Here is a 21,381-nt window from a genome sequence, read left to right on the forward strand (position 1 = left end):
CTGTGTTCAGTGTAGGATAACGATATGTTTAAGTGATCATCTAAAAATATTGTATCTTGTGAAAATACCCTAAAGGGACTTATGTGGTGCCATCTTAACCTCAGAGCATTTCCTTTTCTGAGGCAAAACAACCTGACTTTGTTTTTACTTAAAGGCAGGACCCAAACAATGCATGAATCACTTCCTTTAGAAGAGAGTAAACTGCAGACTAAGTAATCATTAATCACCCCCCAGGTCGGGTCCACTCTGACCCACTTCCTCAGGACATGTGTTTCAGCGCCTCTGGCTTTTTCTGGAACCGGGACCAGCAGCCTCTGACTTCCTCACAGCCCAGGTGTGGTGGTGATGCTGGTGAGAGTGGGTTGTTTTTTTGTTTGTTTGTTTTTGTTTTTTTAAAGCAAGAATTCATCCTGCAAAGATTGACTAAGGTTTTCACCATTATATTTTGAGGAAATCCTTGACTATGTTTTTAAACCCTTACTTAGGAATCTGGCTTTGTTTATTAAAACAACGTATCTATATAAAATGTTGCTTTCTTTTACTCTCAACCACTATTCCAAAAGTCTGTATCTCTAACCTGTTTTAGAAGAAAGGTTCTATTCATTTTTCCCCCTTTTATAGAACCTAGTTTTTATAGTCAGTAGTTTATTGAGTGCCTACCATGTGCCAGGCACTCTGCTGAGAACTGGGGACATCAAAACAGATAAAAATCCTTACCTTTATGGACCTTATGTTTTAGTAAGTGTGGACAAACAATAAAAACAAACATAAAAATAGGTAACTATTTAATTTGTTACAAGATTATGAGTGCTGTGGGGGAAAAAATAAGATTAAGGATGAATGGGAGTGTGTTGGGATCTAAGAGACCAGGCATGGTCAAATGAGATTGTGGTGGTGAGATCTGAGCCGACTTTAAATTGGCAAAGGTGTCAATCACGCAGCTGTCTGGGGAAGGAGCGTTGTAAGAAGAGGGAGCAGACAGAAGTGTGTGTTCTAAGGCTGGAGTGTATGGAGTTGGTTAAAGAAAAGCATGGAGCCATGTGGTACAGGGTGGAGGTGGGGGAGATATATAGGGTCTAGTGAAGCCACTCAAAGGATGTTGGCATTTATTCTGAGTGAAATGAGGAGCCTAAGGGACTGGGGTAGAGAAGCGACATGATCTGATTTGTGTTTTAACAGACTCCCCTGGCTGCATATCTGACAGTGGAGGGAGGGAGAGGAACCAACCAAAATTTGTGAACTGAACACATATAATCCTATGTGAAATAACATCTAAATCTTTAGGATTCATTTAAGGATGTGTTTATTTACAAGATACAAATGTTTAATATTTAAGAGGAATTAAAGTGCTTAATTTTACAATGTTTCTGATTCCCAGCCTTTAAGACCAAATATACATATGTTACACAATATATACACTATCTGCAAGTATTTTACATTCATATAGCTAGAAAAGAAAAATTGCCTTTATGTATGCTTTTTCACATTTGAGTTAACTCTAAAATTCTGATAACATACCTTTTTCAAACTGATCCGTCAACAATTCAAAACCCAGATCATACTTATTCAAAAATATCAGTCAACTGTTACTCACAAAATGAAATGCTAGTTTGGTAAAATAAAAACAGAAGACAGTTTTATATACAGACATGATTGCTAATGGAGACCCCCTACCCTCCCCCAAGTGATACATTCCAACATCCATATAATGTGTAATAGATAATGCAATTCAGTTATCACAGTGGTCCCTACAGATTATTATGCTTCTCCCCCCAAACTACATATATTATCACTCTATGCATTTGGTATTCACTTATTAAAATATGCTACAATGAGATATACTGAATTAATTTATCACAATCTATCTAATCTTACTAATCCAATCCACAATGAATTTTAGAAAGGGATCACCATTGTGTAACTCAGTAACCCCAACAAGTTAAAAATGATCTTGAAGAGGCATGTGCTATTTCATCTCAAAACACAGAAAAGACACTATATTCTGCCAACTGTTCAGTCCAGAAAGTAAAAGACCAGGATGGACTTTAGAGGGATATTTTTTTTTACTTCAGTAAACAGTACTGAAAATGGCCCAATAGAATCGTTTCTTTTATAGCCTAAAGGAAAAAAGAAAGTAATGGCATGGAGGTCAAGGTGAAAGGCTGGGGTGCAATAAATCCCATCAATATGTAATTATGTAAATTTATATTTTATAGTTTATATCCCTTCTGCAGTGTAAGTATTTTTCTCTGATCTTAACACACATTGCTCTGATCTGGAGACCAGCAGTCTCTTTCTGCCCACCTCTCTGCTCATTCCTGCTTGCTTCCATTCCGAATTTCATTCCTCTCTACTATATCAGTAAAGAAAGTCTAGTTTTCATCTCATGACATGGTTACAGGCACACATAAGAATGAAATATACTAAAAATGCATGGGAATAATTTAGGTTAAAATATTTAAACTAAAAAAGAACAGTTTCTATAAAAATTTCATTCCTATGAAAAAACAGAATTGGAAATCAACCATATTTTTTACATATATACATATACTCAGAAATTCACAAAAAGAGTTTTAAAAGTAGATCTAGTGGTTTTTATATATTTTCCAAATCTGGAGAATCTACAGTAGAGAGTAATATGAAAATAAAATAAGTTGATTCAACTAAAACTGGATGAGAATAAGGAAATAACATGATACACTACGGATATCAATCCAGTTCTGAGAATCAGAACTGGTTAGCCACAGTTTTTATATTAATACATTCTTGAAGAATACAAAACTTTAACAACGAAAACATGAAGACATTCTTGTCTTTTTAATTAATTTTAGCTTATAAATACCATGTGCTTAGACCCACTCACACGAACATCACATGATGTAGGTAATTTTAACTAATCTTCTGTATTATAGCAAGGGTAACGACAAAAACAAAAACAAGAAAATAAGAAGAAGAACTTTGTTCCCTAGAAGTTTATTTGCTCCTGTTGGTGCCTTTTCCTTGGGATGGATCCAGCCCAGAAAGATCATTATCACAGTTACCACAGACAATATACTTAGAATAAGAATGTAAGGCTTTGAATAGAACCAGAATTGAGATCTAAAATTTAAAGGAATTAAAACACCCTGTTCCATAGAGTAGACACAAAGAAGTAAAGCGCAACTGTAAACTCGAAGAAGTATGTTTGATTTAAGGTTGTTAGAATGCATTAATGAACCCTTAATAACCCTGAATTACTATGAAGTTTGTAGTTTTTTTGTAATATACTTAGGACTACAGCAAGTATTCTTAAAAAACAAACAAACAAACAACAAAAACCAGCCCAATGTTTGTCTATAGATGGGGACAGGGCACATTTAAAAAACTAGTTTTTAGAAACAGTTTGGCAATTTTTAAAAAATGGTGTATTTAGAAAAATGGGGGTAGGTCACCCAGTGAAGATAAGTACACCAACGTGTATATTATTAAACTTCATGAAAAATGAAATGCTGCCTGATAAAGTAGTGCAGATGTGCTTTGTTTCACTATCCATACCCATTGCAAAAGTAAAATGGTTTTGATAGTTATTTGAATCCAAAGAATAATGCCCTCCCCCCCACCCCCCACCCCCAAGCACACACACTTTCTCTTCCCTACACCAAGCAATGAGTCACATGATCATGTCTAGAAGTGAATTCTCTTCCAGAATGTGACTAAGGGCATTATGTTAAGATTTCAGTATAAAAACATACCCTGAAGAGTTTTATTGCTTGCATACATGACAGCATTGTAGATGTCATTATTACAAAAGTGGCTGGTGGCAGTTTTTCATTGTTGAGTCCTGCTTAAAACCTGGAGATCAGTCTGCACTACATTTCATACTTAATAACCAAAAGGGTAGACTTTCAATAAAGCAAAATTTAAGTGTTTAAGTTTAAAAAATTGGAATGCTTTATAATGAACATCAGTTTTTAGCAAAGAAATATTTTTAAGTTTGAAGAAAAGATGAGTTGGAAAGCACCAACTTAGAGAAAACAAACCGTAAGACCTATATGGTGGGATGCTGGCTTTAACAGGAAAGCAACCAATTACCTTCTTAGGCTCAATCTGTCCTGACTGCTCAGGTGTCTCAGAAAGCAAAAGATGTAAATTATTCTTGTAACCAATCATACTTTGAGGTCTTTTGGTTTAGTTGAGTGCTTACTAAGTGGCTGACTTAGCGTATTCCTTTGCCTTTCTCCAAATAAAAGCATTAGTGATTATTTAACAAAAAACAGGTAAGGCTGCTTCATTGCTTCTCTTTGTGCTTGGCTAAAAAACAAGGGGTGGGAGTGAAATTGGTAACTGGATAATTAAAAGTTCTCTTCTTATAATAATATTGCTCTCTTATCAAGTTAAAGATAATATTAAGAGCATAATAATATTGTCTTCATGAATATTCTCTTTCAATAATCTAAGTTAAATAACACAGCTATTTATTGAGCCAGAATTTGTCCACGACTTCCACTCCAGAAGAACTCACTGAGAGGGAAAGTGTAGTCTTCTCGCTGTTCAAACCAGTTTTTAAAAATAATCTGGCCAATAGACCTTCCAACTGGCCCTTACATTTCCTTTGTTCTATCCACATTTACAAAATTCACCTTCCCCCGGAAGTCATTCTATATTTTTATTGCTTCTCTCTTCTTGAGATTAAGAAAACCAAAAGATAGTGGGTCTATAGCTATAGTTTAACCTTATCAATAACAACCCATGAACACACATGTTGTTTACACACACACACACACACACACACACACACACACACACACGGCAACTAGAAAAAAGAAGCAATGTAAAATATTTTTAGGTCTGCCCCTGATTTAATAGGAACTAGTTACCTTTTATCTTTTTTTTTTTTTTTGATCCAAGTATTTGGTTTGATATAAAGGATCATGGTTGGTATTCCTTTTATGGAAGAAGGCAACCCAATCATGTTGGCCATAATTAGTTTATCTACTCCTTTGCAGAAAAATAAATGTTTCAAATTTTCTTAAAAGGGCCTAAATAGATGAGTGAAACTCTCCAATTCTGAGCAAATCTATTCTACATTTAAGATGTAATCCAGCACTAGCTGGTTTGGTTTGGTGGATAGAGCATCAGCCTGCAGACAGGGGCTCGATCCCTAGTGAGGGTGGGGGTTACAGGAGGCAGCCGTTCATTGATTCTCTCTCATTATTAATGTTTCTCTCTCCCTCTCACTTCTTCTCTGAAATCAATAATATATATAGTGAGGTCATTCTTGTTGCATCTCTAGATGATGCATTAAATGTAATAACATTTGAGGCATAACAGGATAAAAAATAACAAAAAAGTGAAAAACGAAAAACCAGATCTAATTAGAGAAAAGGATTAAGTTAAAAAGCCAACTTAATGTGAGATTTTAATTATAATTACAATATAATGAAGAGCAGCCTTCGTCACAAAGAATTATACTTTGTCTGTTATGATTCCCCAGAAGGATAAATGAGAAAGGAATGCTCAAACTCTCTGCGATTATCTTGTACCTCCCAAAACCTACCATTAAAGCATTGCTTTTCAATACTGTGCCCTCCACCCCCATTCTTTACTGAGGTTTAAAGAATTGAACATAAATTTCCTTTGATATATATCCATCCCCCTCAAACATAGATTACCAATTGTGAATTTCGTACTATATCTGACAAAGGAACAGGTCCACACAGTTATCTTAAGTATCTATATATATATATATGCCTAATATGCTAATTATCCTTCCAACTGTTTGACTGGTTGCTATGATATGCACTAACCACCAGGGGGCAAACGCTCCAACTGGTAGATTAGCTTCCTGCTGGGGTCTGGCCGATTGGGACTGGGTGAGATGAGCTGGACATGGTCTGGAGCCCTCCCATGGTCCCTGTCGTGCACCAGTGGGGTCCCTTGGCCTGGTCTGCATGATCTTGCAATCTGGGACCCTCAGAGGATGTCAGAGAGCCATTTCAGCCCGATCCCCACAGGCCAGGCCATCAGACTCCACCAGTGTACAAATCTGTGCACCGGGTCTCCAGTTAATTATATAGTCCTCATTTAACCATGCTTAACAGTCTTAGAGAAGAAAAACAGCCCAGGAAATGTAGTTTCCTGAGGTCCTAGTTCTGCTTAAGGTCAGGTATTTTGCACAATCCAGGTTTTTGTGAAGATTTTTGTACATGCTGATATTAACTGCTGTACAAATTAGAGGATCATAAAATGAAAAACAACCTGAATGATTTTGATCATTCTGGTGCCCAAAATGCACTTTATCTGAGTAAGCAAGATGGAAGCATTAATTAAACCCTCACCTTATATTTAAATAGAAATTATTAGCACCTTTAAAGAGAGGCACTGTTTTAAATAGGCACAGAACAAAAACAACAAAAAATAGTACTTTAAAAATACGGTTGGAATTCACTAATATATCCCATGCCACATAAATTACTGCTTTTTTCTTATTATAAAAATATCAATACCTTTAGCTGTCAATCAGTTAAACATATATCACCAAAAACATTAAGTTTAGAACACATCCAATTCCAAGATAAAACATGCTTTATATTTTAAAAATAAATTAGAGACAAATATGAACCTAAAGCTGAAGAGAAAGGCATGTATATTCTATAGATATATTTATACTTAATACTATATATACATAATTGCTATATACGTAAGATATTTTATTTTTTAGGGATATTTCTACAAAAACAAATATATTTTCTTAAGTCAAAAGTTTGAACACCAACAATCTGTCCTTTTTCTATTTTAAAAGGACAAACGTTACTTATCCAGGTTGAGCTTTATACACTAAATTAAATAAGTTAACACAACAGCCTAAACTGTCCTTGTAATTTTTCTAACCATGGATCTATTTTGGCAACATGGAGGTATATCTTTCAAACTGTTACAAGTCCTACATGTGAAAGAGAAGCCATTAAAGTATTTCGTAAGTGAAAGTGGCCTATTCTAACCTGATTGTGACATAATCAATTGATACCATTTTCTCCAAGACAAAAGTACATAGTCAAGAAATAATTCATTAAAAAATGCTCCATTTTTCACATTATTTCCAACTTTTACCGGTAGAATGGCTCTGCACATTAATTTCACCAGAGTACACAAACATAGGAAAATAGTCCCCTAACCAGATACATTTATGAGCCTATACTTTTCAACATAAAGTGCTAAGAGATGAGGAAGGAGAACTGGGAATGTCTTGAGCGGTGAATCTTGAGACCCCCACACTGTGATTGGTCTTGGAGTTCAGCATTCTGATTTTTATTTAGGTTCAAGGTTGTCGTCCAAGGTAGCCGAATGGTTGTTAGAACCATCAGGTGTCTCACCTGTGACAGCTAGAAAGATGATTTTCAGCCACTTCTGTTTCAGTTCCTCACTGTCTGCAGCAAAGCTGTGCACAGACTTGGACTGGGTCAGTTTGAAACTGTGTGGCAGGTCTGCACTCCTTGGCATGTCATCCACAATATAGCCCAGGAGTGGAATGGTGGCCTGGGCTCTGACATCCTAAAGGAAAAATAATAATACATAGGAGTGTGAGATGTGTTAGCATGCTATACAAGTCCCTACTAAAACCTCTTTTCTGCCCTGGCCTGTTTGGCTTAGTGGATAGGCCTATGGACTGAGGGGTCCTGGGTTGTGGGCTTGATTCCCAGTGGGGGATGTTAGAAGGCAGCTGGTCGATGATTCTCTCATCATTGATGTTTCTCTCTCTTTGATGACAGATCCATCCATCCTCACCCCAAGTCACAGCAATTTTGGAAATGGCTTGGATATCTCTCTCTCTCTCTCTCTCTCTCTCTCTCTCTCTCTCTCTCTCTCTCCCCGCCTTCCTCTCTGAAATCAATAAAAATATATCTATTTTTTTAAAAGAAACCTCTTTTCCTATGACTATTCCATATAGACTTGCACTGTGAAGTCTCCACGGACAGAGTTGATGAACCAGGAACAGCACAGAGCCTGTACATAAGGTCACTGACTGCATGAATTAATGGATGAGAGCTGGCACCTAACTCAGCTAAAATTCACTGCCCCCATACCTCCTCTGTGTGAGAGTCTCCAGTTATCTTACTGTATAAAACCAGCAAATGTTAACAATTCATTGCCAAACGACAATTTTACTTGGTGTTTCATTCATTAATGAATCAATTTGTTTATGAGCAGGAAAAGGTTATAGGAAAAAACAAAAAATAGAATAGAACATATACCTTGGCATTTTAAGTCTATTTCTAAAAAAAAAAAAAAAAAAGTTTTACTAGTCGTTAATGTAGATATAGGATAAAATACAATAGGTACATTGAAAAGTTTATGTATTTCCAGGTGAATGCACAATTGGTATACATGCCCTGTTTGTAGAGCCATTTACAGTATATGGGTATCATTCCATATACTGAAAGGTTGATGGTTTGATTCCTAGTCGGGGCACATGCCTGGTTGAGGGCTTGATCCCTGGTGGGAGGCATGCAGGAGGCAGCCAATTGATATTTCTCTCTCTTTATCTCCTTTCCTTCCTTGAATAAATCAATTTAAAAATCTTAAAAATAAATGAGTAAATAAAAATTGCATTAGCTGTTTGTAGAGCCATTTACAGTTTTCTGCTTTGCCTCCAAATACATACTCCATAGTACCTGGTGCTGCTCTGGTTAGAAGCCAAATCTGCATGTTCGTTGTTCCCATAGATTTATCTCAGATCCATGCATAGCCAGTTCTCAAACAATAGTTACTGGATAATGTTAATCTAAGCGTGATTAAAAAAATTTTTTTTCCTCTCAATTTCTTTCTCGTTCGGGTATTCCTGCATTCAAGGGGGTGGAGGGAAAGCCTTCCTATTCCTTCCTATCATTAAAAAGGCTCCTTCTCCTCCTTCCTGCTTCTCCCTCTACTTCGCCCCCTTCTCCCAATGTCCTTTCCTAATTCAACTCACCTTTTTTTTTTTTTTTTTCAAGCCCATAGTATAGGAATGAGAGAAGGGGAGAAAGAATCCACGGGGTGGAGAAATTACTGGCTATAAAAGGAACCCACCAGTTTAAGTAAACTTGAATTTGTTATTGTTTTTTCCAATTATAATGAAACAATGAAACTGAACTCTCTTGTTCCGTAGAGGAGTGAGTTCACTGTCTACTTGCCTCTCCCCCTCACCCCTCGCCCGCTCCCCAAACCCATCCTCATGACCTCTGTTCCTTCAGTCAGGTGTAGTTAGATACCTGAGGGGCACCGTACATGTACAGCACCAGAGGGTCTTGTTTGGGGATCACACACCAAGCTTTCTGCCAAGGTTTTGACTTCTCCATGTACTGAAGAAAGCTGCACACGACACTGTTTCCAGATACTTCTGCTGATTCAGTCTAGAAGAATATAATGGAAAGAGTGAGAGTGAATGAGAATGAACACAAAACGGGCCAGATAGAGAAGTAATTAAATCTATGGCAACATTCATTAACTACGGTGCGTTTATATCAGATGTCTTCTGGAATCATCCAAAAAAGTTCATCTGCAATTATTATTTAAATATTGATCTAGATCTATTATTAGCATGGGAAACTATCTAAGTCAATGTTAACTATCTGTGTAACCAGTCCTTAAATTTAAATGAAGTTACAGTAAACATTTATGAATTGCTTATGATGCAGACACTTTTCTTAACTCACTAAAAAATGTATTATTTCATTTAATCTTCACACCAACACCAAGAAGTTACAACTTTCCTCGACTATGAAGTTCAGAGATGAAATAGCTTTCCCAAGATCATACATTGAGGAATTGGGATGCTGGGATTTGAGTCTGGATCCAGAGCCTAAACTTTTAACCACAACGCATACCAACTTCACTTATGTAAGAATCAATAACAAAAAGGCAAATACTGGCCAGCAAACTTTGTCTTGGAATCTGAGATAATTCAAGTTTTAAAAACTTCACTAAAGCCCTGGCCGGTGTGGCTCATTTGGTTGGGTATCATTCCAAAGGTTGATGGTTTGATTCATGCCTGGGTTGAGGGCTTGATCCCTGGTGGGAGACATGCAGGAGGCAGCCAATTGATATTTCTCTCTCTTTATCTCCTTTCCTTTCTTGAATAAATCAATTAAAACTTTTTTAAATAAATGAATAAACGAAAATTGCATTAACTGTTTGAAGAGCCATTTACAGTTTTCTGCTTTGCCTCAAAATACATAAATCACTGCCTAAAAAGGGAACAAAACCATTTGACTAAATGATGGTTATTACACACATTATAGAAAGCATCAAATCTTTAGGGCAGTGGTCGGCAAACTCATTAGTTAACAGAGACAAATATCAACAGTACAACTATTGAAATTTCTTTTGAGAGCCAAATTTTCTAAACTTAAACTTCTTCTAATGCCACTTCCTCAAAATAGACCATGGTACTTTATGGAAGAGCCACACTCAAGGGGCCAAAGAGCCATATGTGGCTTTCGAGCCACAGTTTGCCAACCACGGCCTTAAGGTATTGCTCCTCAGTGTTGTCAATTCAAGAGTGCTGGTTTGCCAAATGTTTAGTTACTGGTTCAAGATAAGCATAGAAAGTAAGAGTAAATACTGAAAAACTTCCTTAGAAGTTTTTGACTTTGTGATGATACTCAAGCACATGATTGTGTGTTTTACAAAATTACTGAGTTATCATGAGGTTTGGAAATAAAACTGGCCCTTCATCAGAGACACTTGAAGCAGCACTGGCTGGCAAACTGGCCTACCAGCCCACCACTGAAGAGCTAAGAAAGTACTTTCAGATAAACATTTAAAACCAATTTGGTAATAGGGAACACTAACTTTGGACTCAAATTAAGGGAAATATTACCTTCCCTTCTCCCTCTAAAGAATTACATTCTTGTTATCATATTAGAAAAAAATTATACTCAATTATTGTATTTTAAATGTCAATGTAAATTTGTGAAAATTTGTTTTCCTTCTTGATAGAGAAGTAGTAGTCTCAGTTTTGCCTCGTGGCCTGCAAAAACTAAAATAGTTATTCTCTGGCCCTTTACAGAAAAAGTTTGTTGAGACCTTTGGTCTACCTCATATAACACTAGTTGGCACAAAGTGAGTTTGAAATATTGCATGTGTGCACATGTATTAACATGGTTAAGTAACTGACTCCCCCAAGTTTTTTCGAGAAAACTCCCTTGAGGTTTTTTCTTCATAGATGCAGCCTGAAACTCATTAAAACAGGTGATCACATTAATTCAGTCCCATCAATTGCTGTTGTTAAGCACTGAGCCTGGGTCCTTAGGAGCCAATGAAGCATTTGTTTCCACCCGAACTGCTTGAAAAAAAAACCATTTTGGTCTCCCATTCAAGCAACATCTATACACCCTGGAACTCAGAGTTATATTTTAAGTGCACAGACCTACATGTTAATCTTAAATGAATCTTAAAGTTCATGATCCTTTTCCAGTTATCCAAAATGACCTTTGTGTACTCTCAAATGCAGAACACTGACCCTGTTCTTTCTGGATGATCCCAAAATTCAGCACCACAGAACACAAGCATGACTTGCTCATCGTTCTCAAAAATTGTTAAATACTAAGAGAAATAACAAAATGTGTTACCTTGTCTTCTTCAGGGTTAAAATACAATTTTATGTCCCCCATATAAAAATCTAAAAGATATCCAACATTTACTATTTCATACCTCTAAAATCCCTTTTTTTTTCTTTTCTTCACTGTCTGCGAATCCACTTATTATTAGGTAACAGTCTTTACAAACTTTGCTCAATTTGCCACCATCATACTCCAGTTGAGCTTTGTAATCAGAACACTTCCAACAAACCACCTTAAATTAGAAAAGGTAATGATGAGTTAATCATCATATTTTAAAAATAGTAAGATTTAAGCCATAAACATTTACAATGATAATAAATGAGAAAGAGCTATATATAAAAGGCAAATTTTTATTACGCTAAGAACATCCCCGTGAACATTAGGATTATCATCACAATATTATAGTGCTGTTTGTTCCCCTTTTTGTTCTGACCCTAAAGGTAGGAAATCTTCAGAGGTTCAATCCAGACTCTTACGCTTCATACCTCTAGATGTTTCTTGAATATCCTGCCAAAATGTGTTCATGAACCTCCTTTTCCTCAGCGCTCTCCTTCCCCTTCCCCTCCCTTTCCACCCGGTCCTCCTCTCCTCTTGCTCCCTGTAGTAGAAGATAGCACATCATTCAACCAGTCATGGCAAGTCATAAACCTAGGGACATCCCTGATACGTCTCTATGGCTCACCCCAAAGAGTCATTCTATGACAAAGTCCTGCCAATTTTACATCCTAGAAAGTTTTCAATCTGTCCATTTTCCTACATCTTCCTTGTAATCACCCGAGACCAAGCTTTGAGTATCCTCGTTTGGACTATTATAGCCTCATGATTGCTCCTTGTAGCATTCTTACTGGCCTCCAGGCATCTGTTCTTACATCCCTCCCAGCTATTTTCCAAATAGCACCAGATGGTCTCTTAAAAATCATAATCTGATACGTTTCTCTCTATTTAAAATCCTTCAGTCTTCCCTTTGCTGTTGGATAATGAACATACTCTTCACTATGGCCTACAAACGCCTCCATTATCTGCTCCTCTGACTCCCCGTGTCTCTAGTGACACTGGCTTCTACGGCCCTCCCGTCTCATCTCTGCTGCATGAGTTAGCTCGCTCATCCTCCAGATGTTGACTCAAATTTCACTTCTTTAAGGAAGAGTCCTCCAACTTCCAGGACAGAGCATGTCGCTTAGCACTGTGCCAGTCAAGTTCCCTGTGCTCTTTTTCATGTGCTGATTTACAAGTTATACCCATATACTTGTGTGATTATTTATTTAATGTTTATTACCCCAACTAGGCTGCAAGCTCTATGAGACTGTTCTTGTATATTTTGTTCACCAACACACAGTAAATATTTATTGAATGCCAAGGAATGAATAACTATAATGAAAATACATATGATTTCTTAGTGAATGGTGTTTTCCTTAATTACTATAGGATAATTGTTAATAAAAAAAAAACACCCTTCCACTTAAAAAATTTATCTTCTTGCTTCTAAATGCATATTTTCCCCCTCCCCCCAATTCATAGTGAACAAACTCTATTTAAGAAATGTAAATATTTGTAAAACTTTTAGTTTAGGTTCACAGCATGTAAAATTCATGATATAACTACCCTGTTTCCCTGAAAATAAGACAGTGTCTTATATTAATTTTTTCTCCCAAAGTTATGCTAGGTCTTATTTTCAGGGGATGTCTTATCTTTCCATGAGCTAGGTCTTATTTTCAGAGGATGTCTTATTTTCGGGGAAACACGGTATAATAAAATTACTCTAGGATTTAGAATTAGACTCCTCTGTATCTCCTTCTAACTGATATCTTATTTTTAAATCATATCATAGTATTTTGATGATCCACATTCAAACACATTTTTTGTTTGTTCACTGAACCAAATATATCAATACCTAAAATCATTTCAAGCGAATTTGATCAGATTTTTAAAAGTCTTACCCTGGGGGAGAGAAAGGGAAAGAATGTTTGCTATCACTTTAATTTGACTACAAAATGGTCTTGCTGAGTCAAAACTCAGAAAAAGAGGAAGAATAAATCTATAGTGTGAGGATGATCTAAGAGAGCTATTAATAAGAATAGTTGCACTTAAGCACACTAATAATATATTACACTGCAATGCCTACCCTTCTGTTTATTGGTTGCTTTTTAGAAGAAAGTATGTCATCTGTAACGAGGTTTATAAGGCCCTTCAAAACCTGCTGCCTCCTCTCTCCAGCTTCATTTCACGTTTTGTTCCTCGTCCCTCTTTCTATTACGAAACAACTCAATTTCTGAAAACCTGTTATGTGCCTTCTCTGACTTGAGTTGCTGAATTTTGTCGGAGAAAGATCAGTGCCATTAAATGGACCACTCTGTCCTTTTCACATTTATAACCATACACCTGTGATGGTGTGACGGGCACCCAGCAGTCCACCTGTTTCTCTGACAGGCTCATCTTCCCTGCCCAGAGATGGCTACTTCACCCTCAGTCCTGTCTCAAACCGCCTCCACCTTTCCTTCACTTCCAGGCGATGACATTTCCTCCTACCTCGATGAAAAGATACATAGCACCAGACCTAAATTCCCTCATTTTCCAACAGCAAATTAAAACTCCCCCACATTTACATCCATCTGTTTTGTGTGTTTTTCCCTTTCCGTTACCATGGAGGGAAGTTTCCCTTTTCCCCACAAAAGCCCAAATTTCCACTTATGCTAACAAGTTCTGTCTACTCTCTCAAAGCCATCAGCTCCTTTGTTTATCATTTCTCAACTGTTTCTTCCGCCACACTTCCCCTTACTCATCACACTCCAGCACCCGGCCTATGGCAGTCTCCAGAAAAGACCAAGCTCTGGCCTTGGAGCTTATGAGATACTGACTTTGCACGAACGCACGTCCCAACTCCCATCTGTGGTTAGCTCTTCCTCACCTTTTAGGCATCAGCTCACATATCAACCCAATTGATAGATCTTCATTTTTCTAATTGAAAGTGGATCCAAATCCTCCTTCCTTGCCATTATTCTCCATTTTAAACTTCTTGAATGCCCCCTTATTGCATCTATCGTCATTTAAAATGCTTATTTGTCCATTTGACCCACTTTAGTCTCTTTTTCTCCATTAGAATGTAAGCTATTATACATGAAGATGGGTGTCATTTTGGTTACCATTTTTTTTCTCCAGGACCTAGCACTGTGCTTTGTGCATACTTGTCACTAAAACAAGTGTATCTATGAAGTGCTCTATGGAATGAGTTTTGGCACCTTTCCCAAGTTGATGATTTTACAATACTTACAGAGTTACTGGCCATCTTAATGACCAAGCAACCTCACTTACATGTCCACATGCTCGACAATGATGCCTTCTCCTGGTCAGTGCGTTGAAAGGTTCTTTGCATTTCATACACATCGTTACTTCATTATCTCGGATCCATCTCGGGGCTCTTTTCCCTAGCTCAGCAGTCTAAAAAGGGGAGAGAGATTCAATTTTAACAGAAAAAAAAAAAGCAAAAAAAACCCCCCCAACCCTGTTGTTTCCTTCCTTCCTGCCTTCTTTCCAAGCACTTTAACAACATTGCTCATACCATGTTCTGGTAAAGAAGTAAAAGGTTCAAAGAAGTTTAAGCAGCATAAGAAAGGCACTCACTATTACATTCATCTAAGAAGGAAGGAGATTCTGACTAATAGCCAGTTTGGGCATTGTGAAGAAAAAAGGGTAGATAACCAAATGACCAGATATATCTTTTGTAATTGCAAAGAGCCTAAAGTTAAGAATTTAACTCAACTTACGGAAACCTCTGACTGAATGTCATTATCCTTTGCAATCGCATTTCTGAAGGTTTCATACCTCTGATGGAAAGCATCGATAGTCTCTTGAAGGGCCTAAAATATAAATAAAGTTCAAAGCACATATTAAAGTATCACATGAAAATTTACTAAAATACTTTATAAAGCAAATATCTATGATGGGAATCACTTTAAAAATTAAATGACTTTGCCCTGGCCTGCAAGGCTTGGTGGTTAGAACATTAGTCTACATACTAGTGTCGCAGAATTGATACCCAGTCAAGGGCACATACTTGGGTTGCACGTCCAATCCTGGCCCCTGGCTAGAGGCACATGTGGTCGACAACTAACCCAGGTGTCTCTGTCATATTGACGTTTCTGTCTCTCTCCTCACTCTTCCCTTCCCTCCTCCTTTCTACTCTCTATAGGAATTAATGGAAAAAATATCCTCACTCATCGGGTACAGATTAAAAAAAAACTTTTAATGACTTTGATCTGATGACTACATGTGCACAATACAATAATATCTGCACGTTTGCGTACACATACAGAGATTGCCAAAACAAAAACTAAAAACAGAAACAAGGTTTACCTTGATCCATTCTTCTTTGTCTTGTTCAGAACTAAAACAAAACAAAATTAAGCTGAATGCAGAAACCATTAATGAGTTACACCTGGTGAATCAAACTATGTTTTAATGTTCTTCCAACTTTCTGGAAAACTCAGGGATGTCCAAGAAAGAGTTACAATTAAAATTAAACAGACTCTCTGGCAATTGAACAAATAAATTCTTGAACAGAGTTTTAGAGCATCCACTTACTTTGGTACAGATAATTTTTGATGGGGAGAGATTAAGTTTAGCTTTTAAATAGAATGCCCTGCCATTAAGTTTAACAACCATCATCTAGTTACTGGTATAGACATCAGGCATTGGATATACAAGTAGCCTTAAATTCACCTTTATAAAAGTAGATGGGCCTTTCAAGGCTATGGGCCAGAGCCCATCTTAAGAAAGATTATAATTAGCCCCGGTGCATAGATTTGTGCACATTGAAGGGAAATTAATTAGAAAGTGGCCAGCAGGGTGGGACTGTGTGAGATGGGCCAGATATGCCCTGGAGCCAACCTCAGAGGTCTCTCCCCAACTGGCGGCACCTGGGGTGGTGCCGAGGCTCAAATGGCATCTACAGAGTGAGTGAGGTCTCTCTGGCAGGTGGGGTTCCTTGGTCTGCAGTGATCAGGCCAAAACCAGCTCTCGGACATCCCCTAAGGGTCCTGGATTGCATGAGGGCGGTTCTCGGGTGACACATCCTGGAATCGGGCTCCTTTCTCTCTGGTTCCAGGGTGCGTCACCTGAGAACCACTGCTGCCAAGTCACCGCAGCTCGGCAGCTCCTGCGTTGAGCATCTGCCCTCTGGTGGTCATTGTGCACCATAGCTACTGGTTGGATGGTTGCTTAGCCTTTTAGATAGATAGATAGATAAATAGATAGAGAGATATAGATATATAGATTCCCTTTGATGAACAATTTAATTTTATTTTGCTAGAAGGCTTCAGTTATTACAGTTAAAGAAAAACAAACAGTTTAAATGCCTTTGGGAGGAAGTTGCACAGATTAATGGACCCCAATTATTAATAATTTTTTTATTGGGAAAAAATTCCCTTGACATTAATTAAATCCCCTGGTTTTCCTGTTGAGGCAAATTTTCTTTATTCCATTCTCTCTTGCAGATAGCTTATGGAGCTGGTTGTTGCCATATAACTATCTTAAGAGAAATTCCCCTTAGTAGACTCTGGCCTAAGATCTCCAAAGAGTGGGCTCTGTTTGCCTGTGTTTGGTAGGCTAGGGCTAAGTTTGAGTTCTGCCTGAATGTCACATGCCTTGGTCCCACAAAGATCACATATGTATGAGTCTGGCAGGAGGTTTGCTTCTATGACACTGTTCACCCTTCCAGTAAATTTATTTTTAAGTACCACAATATCCCAAGAATGATGCTGGAATCTATACCCATAAAATGAAAGATTCTGCTTGTTGTTCATCTGGGGATCCTTGGTGGTGGTAGTGGTGGTGGTGGTGGTGGGGGGAGGGGGAGCGCGTGTGATATCAATCTCTTCCCTCAAAAAAGATGCTCCCTATTGTTGTAACCTACCCTCACAGAATCAGCTCTACTGCCCTGAAAGCATCAGTGCATGCTAGCTGCTTTTGGTTTTTTAAATGCTAAGGAACTTGACAAGTCTTCAATCCTTTTTTTAAGTTTACTTACCACTATATTTTTATATCCATTCAGCAACCAAAAACCATTAAGTAAAAACTACAGAAACTAAGAATACTTCATATTCTTTTGAACAGGAAGGGCACACAGAGCATAAGAGGTCAGTCATCAGGCTGACTCATTTAGCAAGAAAAGCAGAGCCCTGTTTTTCCCCATTCAAGTGGCAAATTCTCTCAAAATATCTTTAAATTCGTACCCAATTTGGGGTTCCCTGTAATCCCACTAACACTCTGACTTTTTCAATGTTTGTCTCCATTCTTGAGTCATTACAGACTAGATGACAAGTAATCACGTAATTTTGGCCTTCAATTTACCATATAATCTTAAGTAGAACTAAAGCAATGATATTGGGGAAAATGATCATGTTTCGATAACTAATTGGAACATATCCAATACCACATGTTGAAACTCTGCAAAGTGATGACTACCTGCAGTTAAGAAAACTCCCCAGGAGCCAGCCCCACCCTAAAAACAGCCCCAGCTGCTAAGGAAAGGCTGGAGTCCCTGGTGAGGCACCCCAAGAACCTCATAATCTTCAGCTGCTCCAACACACCCCTTGGTTTATAGATTTGGAAGTATGCTGACATTTCAGAGCTGGCAGCACCTTCATGCTTCCACAATGGAGACTCCTCTAACATTCAGAACTAGGGGAGTTCTCCTTGTTGCCAGGTCCAATCAGGATGGAGGGGAAAAGGGTTAGGGGAGAATCTTTTTCTATAAGACTCAAAACGTTGGCTTAAACACAACTTCATTCTCTGAGTACCTTGTAAATCTAAAGAGTAAAAATAACTTAATGAGCATTAATTTCTGAAAACAACTATCCTAGGCATTGTGGGAGAATCAAAAGGGAAGATATAATTCCTGCTTTTTAAGGGCTTCCGCCTCTCCACTTATGTCCAACCAGACTCATAGAAGTTTGTAGCATTCACTTGGGAAAGACTCAGCATTTTCTATTCTACAAGAAATTCTGATGATTTTTGAAAGCTTTTTGTGTGATAAGAATGGCTCTCTTACCTGGCTTGCAATTCCAATGTTCTCTCTTTCCCAGATACCTGGAAAGTGTGCGGATATTCCTCATTGTGAGTCTCCACAATCTGCATGCCATCTAGACCGACCCTGGTTCGAACTGTGAACTTGGAGCCTACCAAGCTGAATTTTGGCACACAGTACAGCAACATGTTGTTGAACTGCAAGGAGACAGAACACATGTCAATAAAGAGGAACACAGAGCGAGAGGAAAGTGATCAATTATGAATGTAGCTTCTAGACAATACTCCAAGGACTTCCCAAGGAGTACCAGACTTTGTATGTGAGCAAAATTATTTAAATACTATATGAGATTTTGTGCTTGTACCAAAATTATCATAGTTTAAAATGCATAGCTTATACTTTCCTTTGTTGGTTCATAAATATTTTATTGATATTTCAATAAACCAACCATTATTTTGAACCATTCAAGAAATTAATTCAATTCAGCAACAATATATTAAGAACCTTCCACATACCAACGATTGAAACTATCAATCCATAAGGCTGAAGTATTAGAGAACAAAATTTCTAATTGCTATATCTTAGAGAGCAATTCTATAATAGATGTCAGAGAAAAAGTTTAATATTTAGCCATTCTCTTTATCAGTGTATTTATTAAGTTAATATATAGCAAAAATGATTAAATTTTATTCAAACATGTGGGCACATTGTCAATGTAAAAAACAAATAAACAAACAAACAAAAAAGAACAAGTCACTGTTTTACATAGACCAAAAAAATTCATCCCATATGAATTAACAGAAAAGTCATCTATTTTAGTAAAAAGTCTTTAAAGATCTTTACAGGCTCTATCTTAAAATGAAAAACTTTATTTTGAGCCTCGTCAAATTATGTGTAGTCCCTCTTTTCTAGTCAACAAGGAGCAGCTCCTGCTTATCAGGCCCAAGCAATGAGTGACTTTGGAAGGGCAAATGTATTAAAATATGAATGTATTAAAATATGCAAAAGGATGAAAGAGTAAATATTTGGGTTAATCTGTGGAAAGATCCATACCTATATTCCTATTTCATATTTACTATTTCTAAGGTTACATATATTTTTTAAAGACACGAGTAATTGGGACTTAAACCCTTATGCGCCACGTAACCTGTGAGGTCTTAGGATCATTCACTGTAAAAGTTATAGGTTGGTGACAGAAAAGGAAAATTCTGGTTCTGCCAGCTCCTCTCTTTGGCTCCACATGGCCATAAAGACAAGAAATGGTGATGGATATTATAAAGGTATTTCCACATGTTTATGTGATACCATCTTTTGTACTCATTCTGAAAGTCAATTTCTCACCAATTGTTCCTCATACATTATTTTGCAACTTCCTGTAACCAGTGTCAGAAATTTCATTTCCACAACTGGATAATGTAGAAATAGGAGGACACTAAATAAATACATTTTATCAGATATATCTCAGCACCACATTTCACCTTTACATCTCTAGAAGAGAACACTAAGGGGATTAATGACCCGAGCCTTTGTCATGTCCGCTGTATTCTAACTTATGCAATCAGAGCCTCATTGTAACACCTGGGATTTTGATTTGAAACCGCACTGCAAGGTTCTCAGCACCATCCCAGCTTGATTAAGGTACCAGCCCGCCTGCTACCTGTTCATGTTTACCTTTCTTTCTCTCTTCTAAGCCTTCCGGGAGGGATTTGGTCACAGCTGTGCATGGTGCAGGACAAGCTGCACCAAAATGGACAGGGCTCACACAGTCAAGATGGCAACAAGAACCATCTTTTTTCTGCATCCTGAATAATAATTGTAATGGTTGGTACTCAAGTTCACTTTATAAAATTCAGCCAAGTCTTATTATTTTATAGAAATACAAGTTGATGAATATGGAAGTTCTCAGTATCTGCTTTATGGAATTACGCTCATACAAGATGATAGGCTGTCTTTAAAAGGCGAAAGATTTATGCGGTCTGAAGAGAAACCAGAGCATGATAGGCTGTCTTCAAAAACAAAAAACAAAAAACAAAACCCTTCCTTCCTTCCTTCCTTCCTTCCTTCCTTCCTTCCTTCCTTCCTTTTTCTAAACATAGTTTATTGATGTTTAGAGGGAAAAGGAGAGGGATGGAAAAACATCATTTGATTGCCTCCTGCATGCCCCCTATCAGGGAACAAACTCACAACCCAGGCATGTGCCCTGACCTGGAATTGAACCATCAATCTTTTGGTGCATGGATGATGCCCAACCAACTAAGCCACCAGCCAGGGCCAAAATATCTTATACTGAACTAGAGGCCTGGTGCATGAATTCATGCACAGGTGGGGTCCCTTGGGGTGGCCTGCGGAGATCAGGCCCCATCTTGTGCCCCCTAGCCTCACAGCCCCTCCTTGACCTGGTGCCACTCCCTCACCTGCTCCATCATCCTGCCTGTGGGGTGATCCATCAGGGCTGGGCCACCCAGGTGCTGAGAGCCCGGTGGCAGCCCCATCCCCTGCCACTGGTTGCTGTCTGTGGAGGCTATTGGGCCTCCGCTCTTACCTGCCTTGACCTGGTGCAGCCTGCTCACCTGCTCCACCATCCCAGTGTGGTCCCACTCTTGTCGGGGCCCATCGGGGCCAGCAGCACCTTCACTGCTGCCCACTGCCAGCACCTCATTGCCAATGCCCGCCACGTTCCGGCCCACCCCCTGGTGGTCAGCACATGTCATAGCAAGCAGTTGAACTGGTTGCATATTAGGTTTTTTTTTTTTTATAAAAGATGATATATTTCTCTTCCCC

General features: G+C 38.1%; 1 protein-coding gene across 1 annotated transcript in view; it reads right to left on the reverse strand.

Annotated features, from left to right (window-relative positions):
- Positions 1–1,286: 1,286 nt before the first annotated feature.
- Positions 1,287–21,381, reverse strand: part of FGD4 (FYVE, RhoGEF and PH domain containing 4) — a 206,620-nt gene continuing 186,525 nt past the window's right edge. Inside the window, exons 11-17 of the mRNA XM_084877864.1 lie at positions 18,625–18,797; positions 15,930–15,960; positions 15,341–15,433; positions 14,889–15,014; positions 11,671–11,811; positions 9,228–9,368; positions 1,287–7,530 (exon numbers count right to left, since the gene is read on the reverse strand). Coding sequence (XP_084733990.1) covers positions 7,288–7,530; positions 9,228–9,368; positions 11,671–11,811; positions 14,889–15,014; positions 15,341–15,433; positions 15,930–15,960; positions 18,625–18,797 — 948 coding nt within the window. The 3' untranslated portion in view covers positions 1,287–7,287. The remainder of the gene's footprint in view (positions 7,531–9,227; positions 9,369–11,670; positions 11,812–14,888; positions 15,015–15,340; positions 15,434–15,929; positions 15,961–18,624; positions 18,798–21,381) is intronic.

This window comes from Pipistrellus hanaki (assembly GCF_964339955.1).
Source record: "Pipistrellus hanaki genome assembly, chromosome: 3".
Taxonomy (NCBI): Eukaryota; Metazoa; Chordata; class Mammalia; order Chiroptera; family Vespertilionidae; genus Pipistrellus; species Pipistrellus hanaki.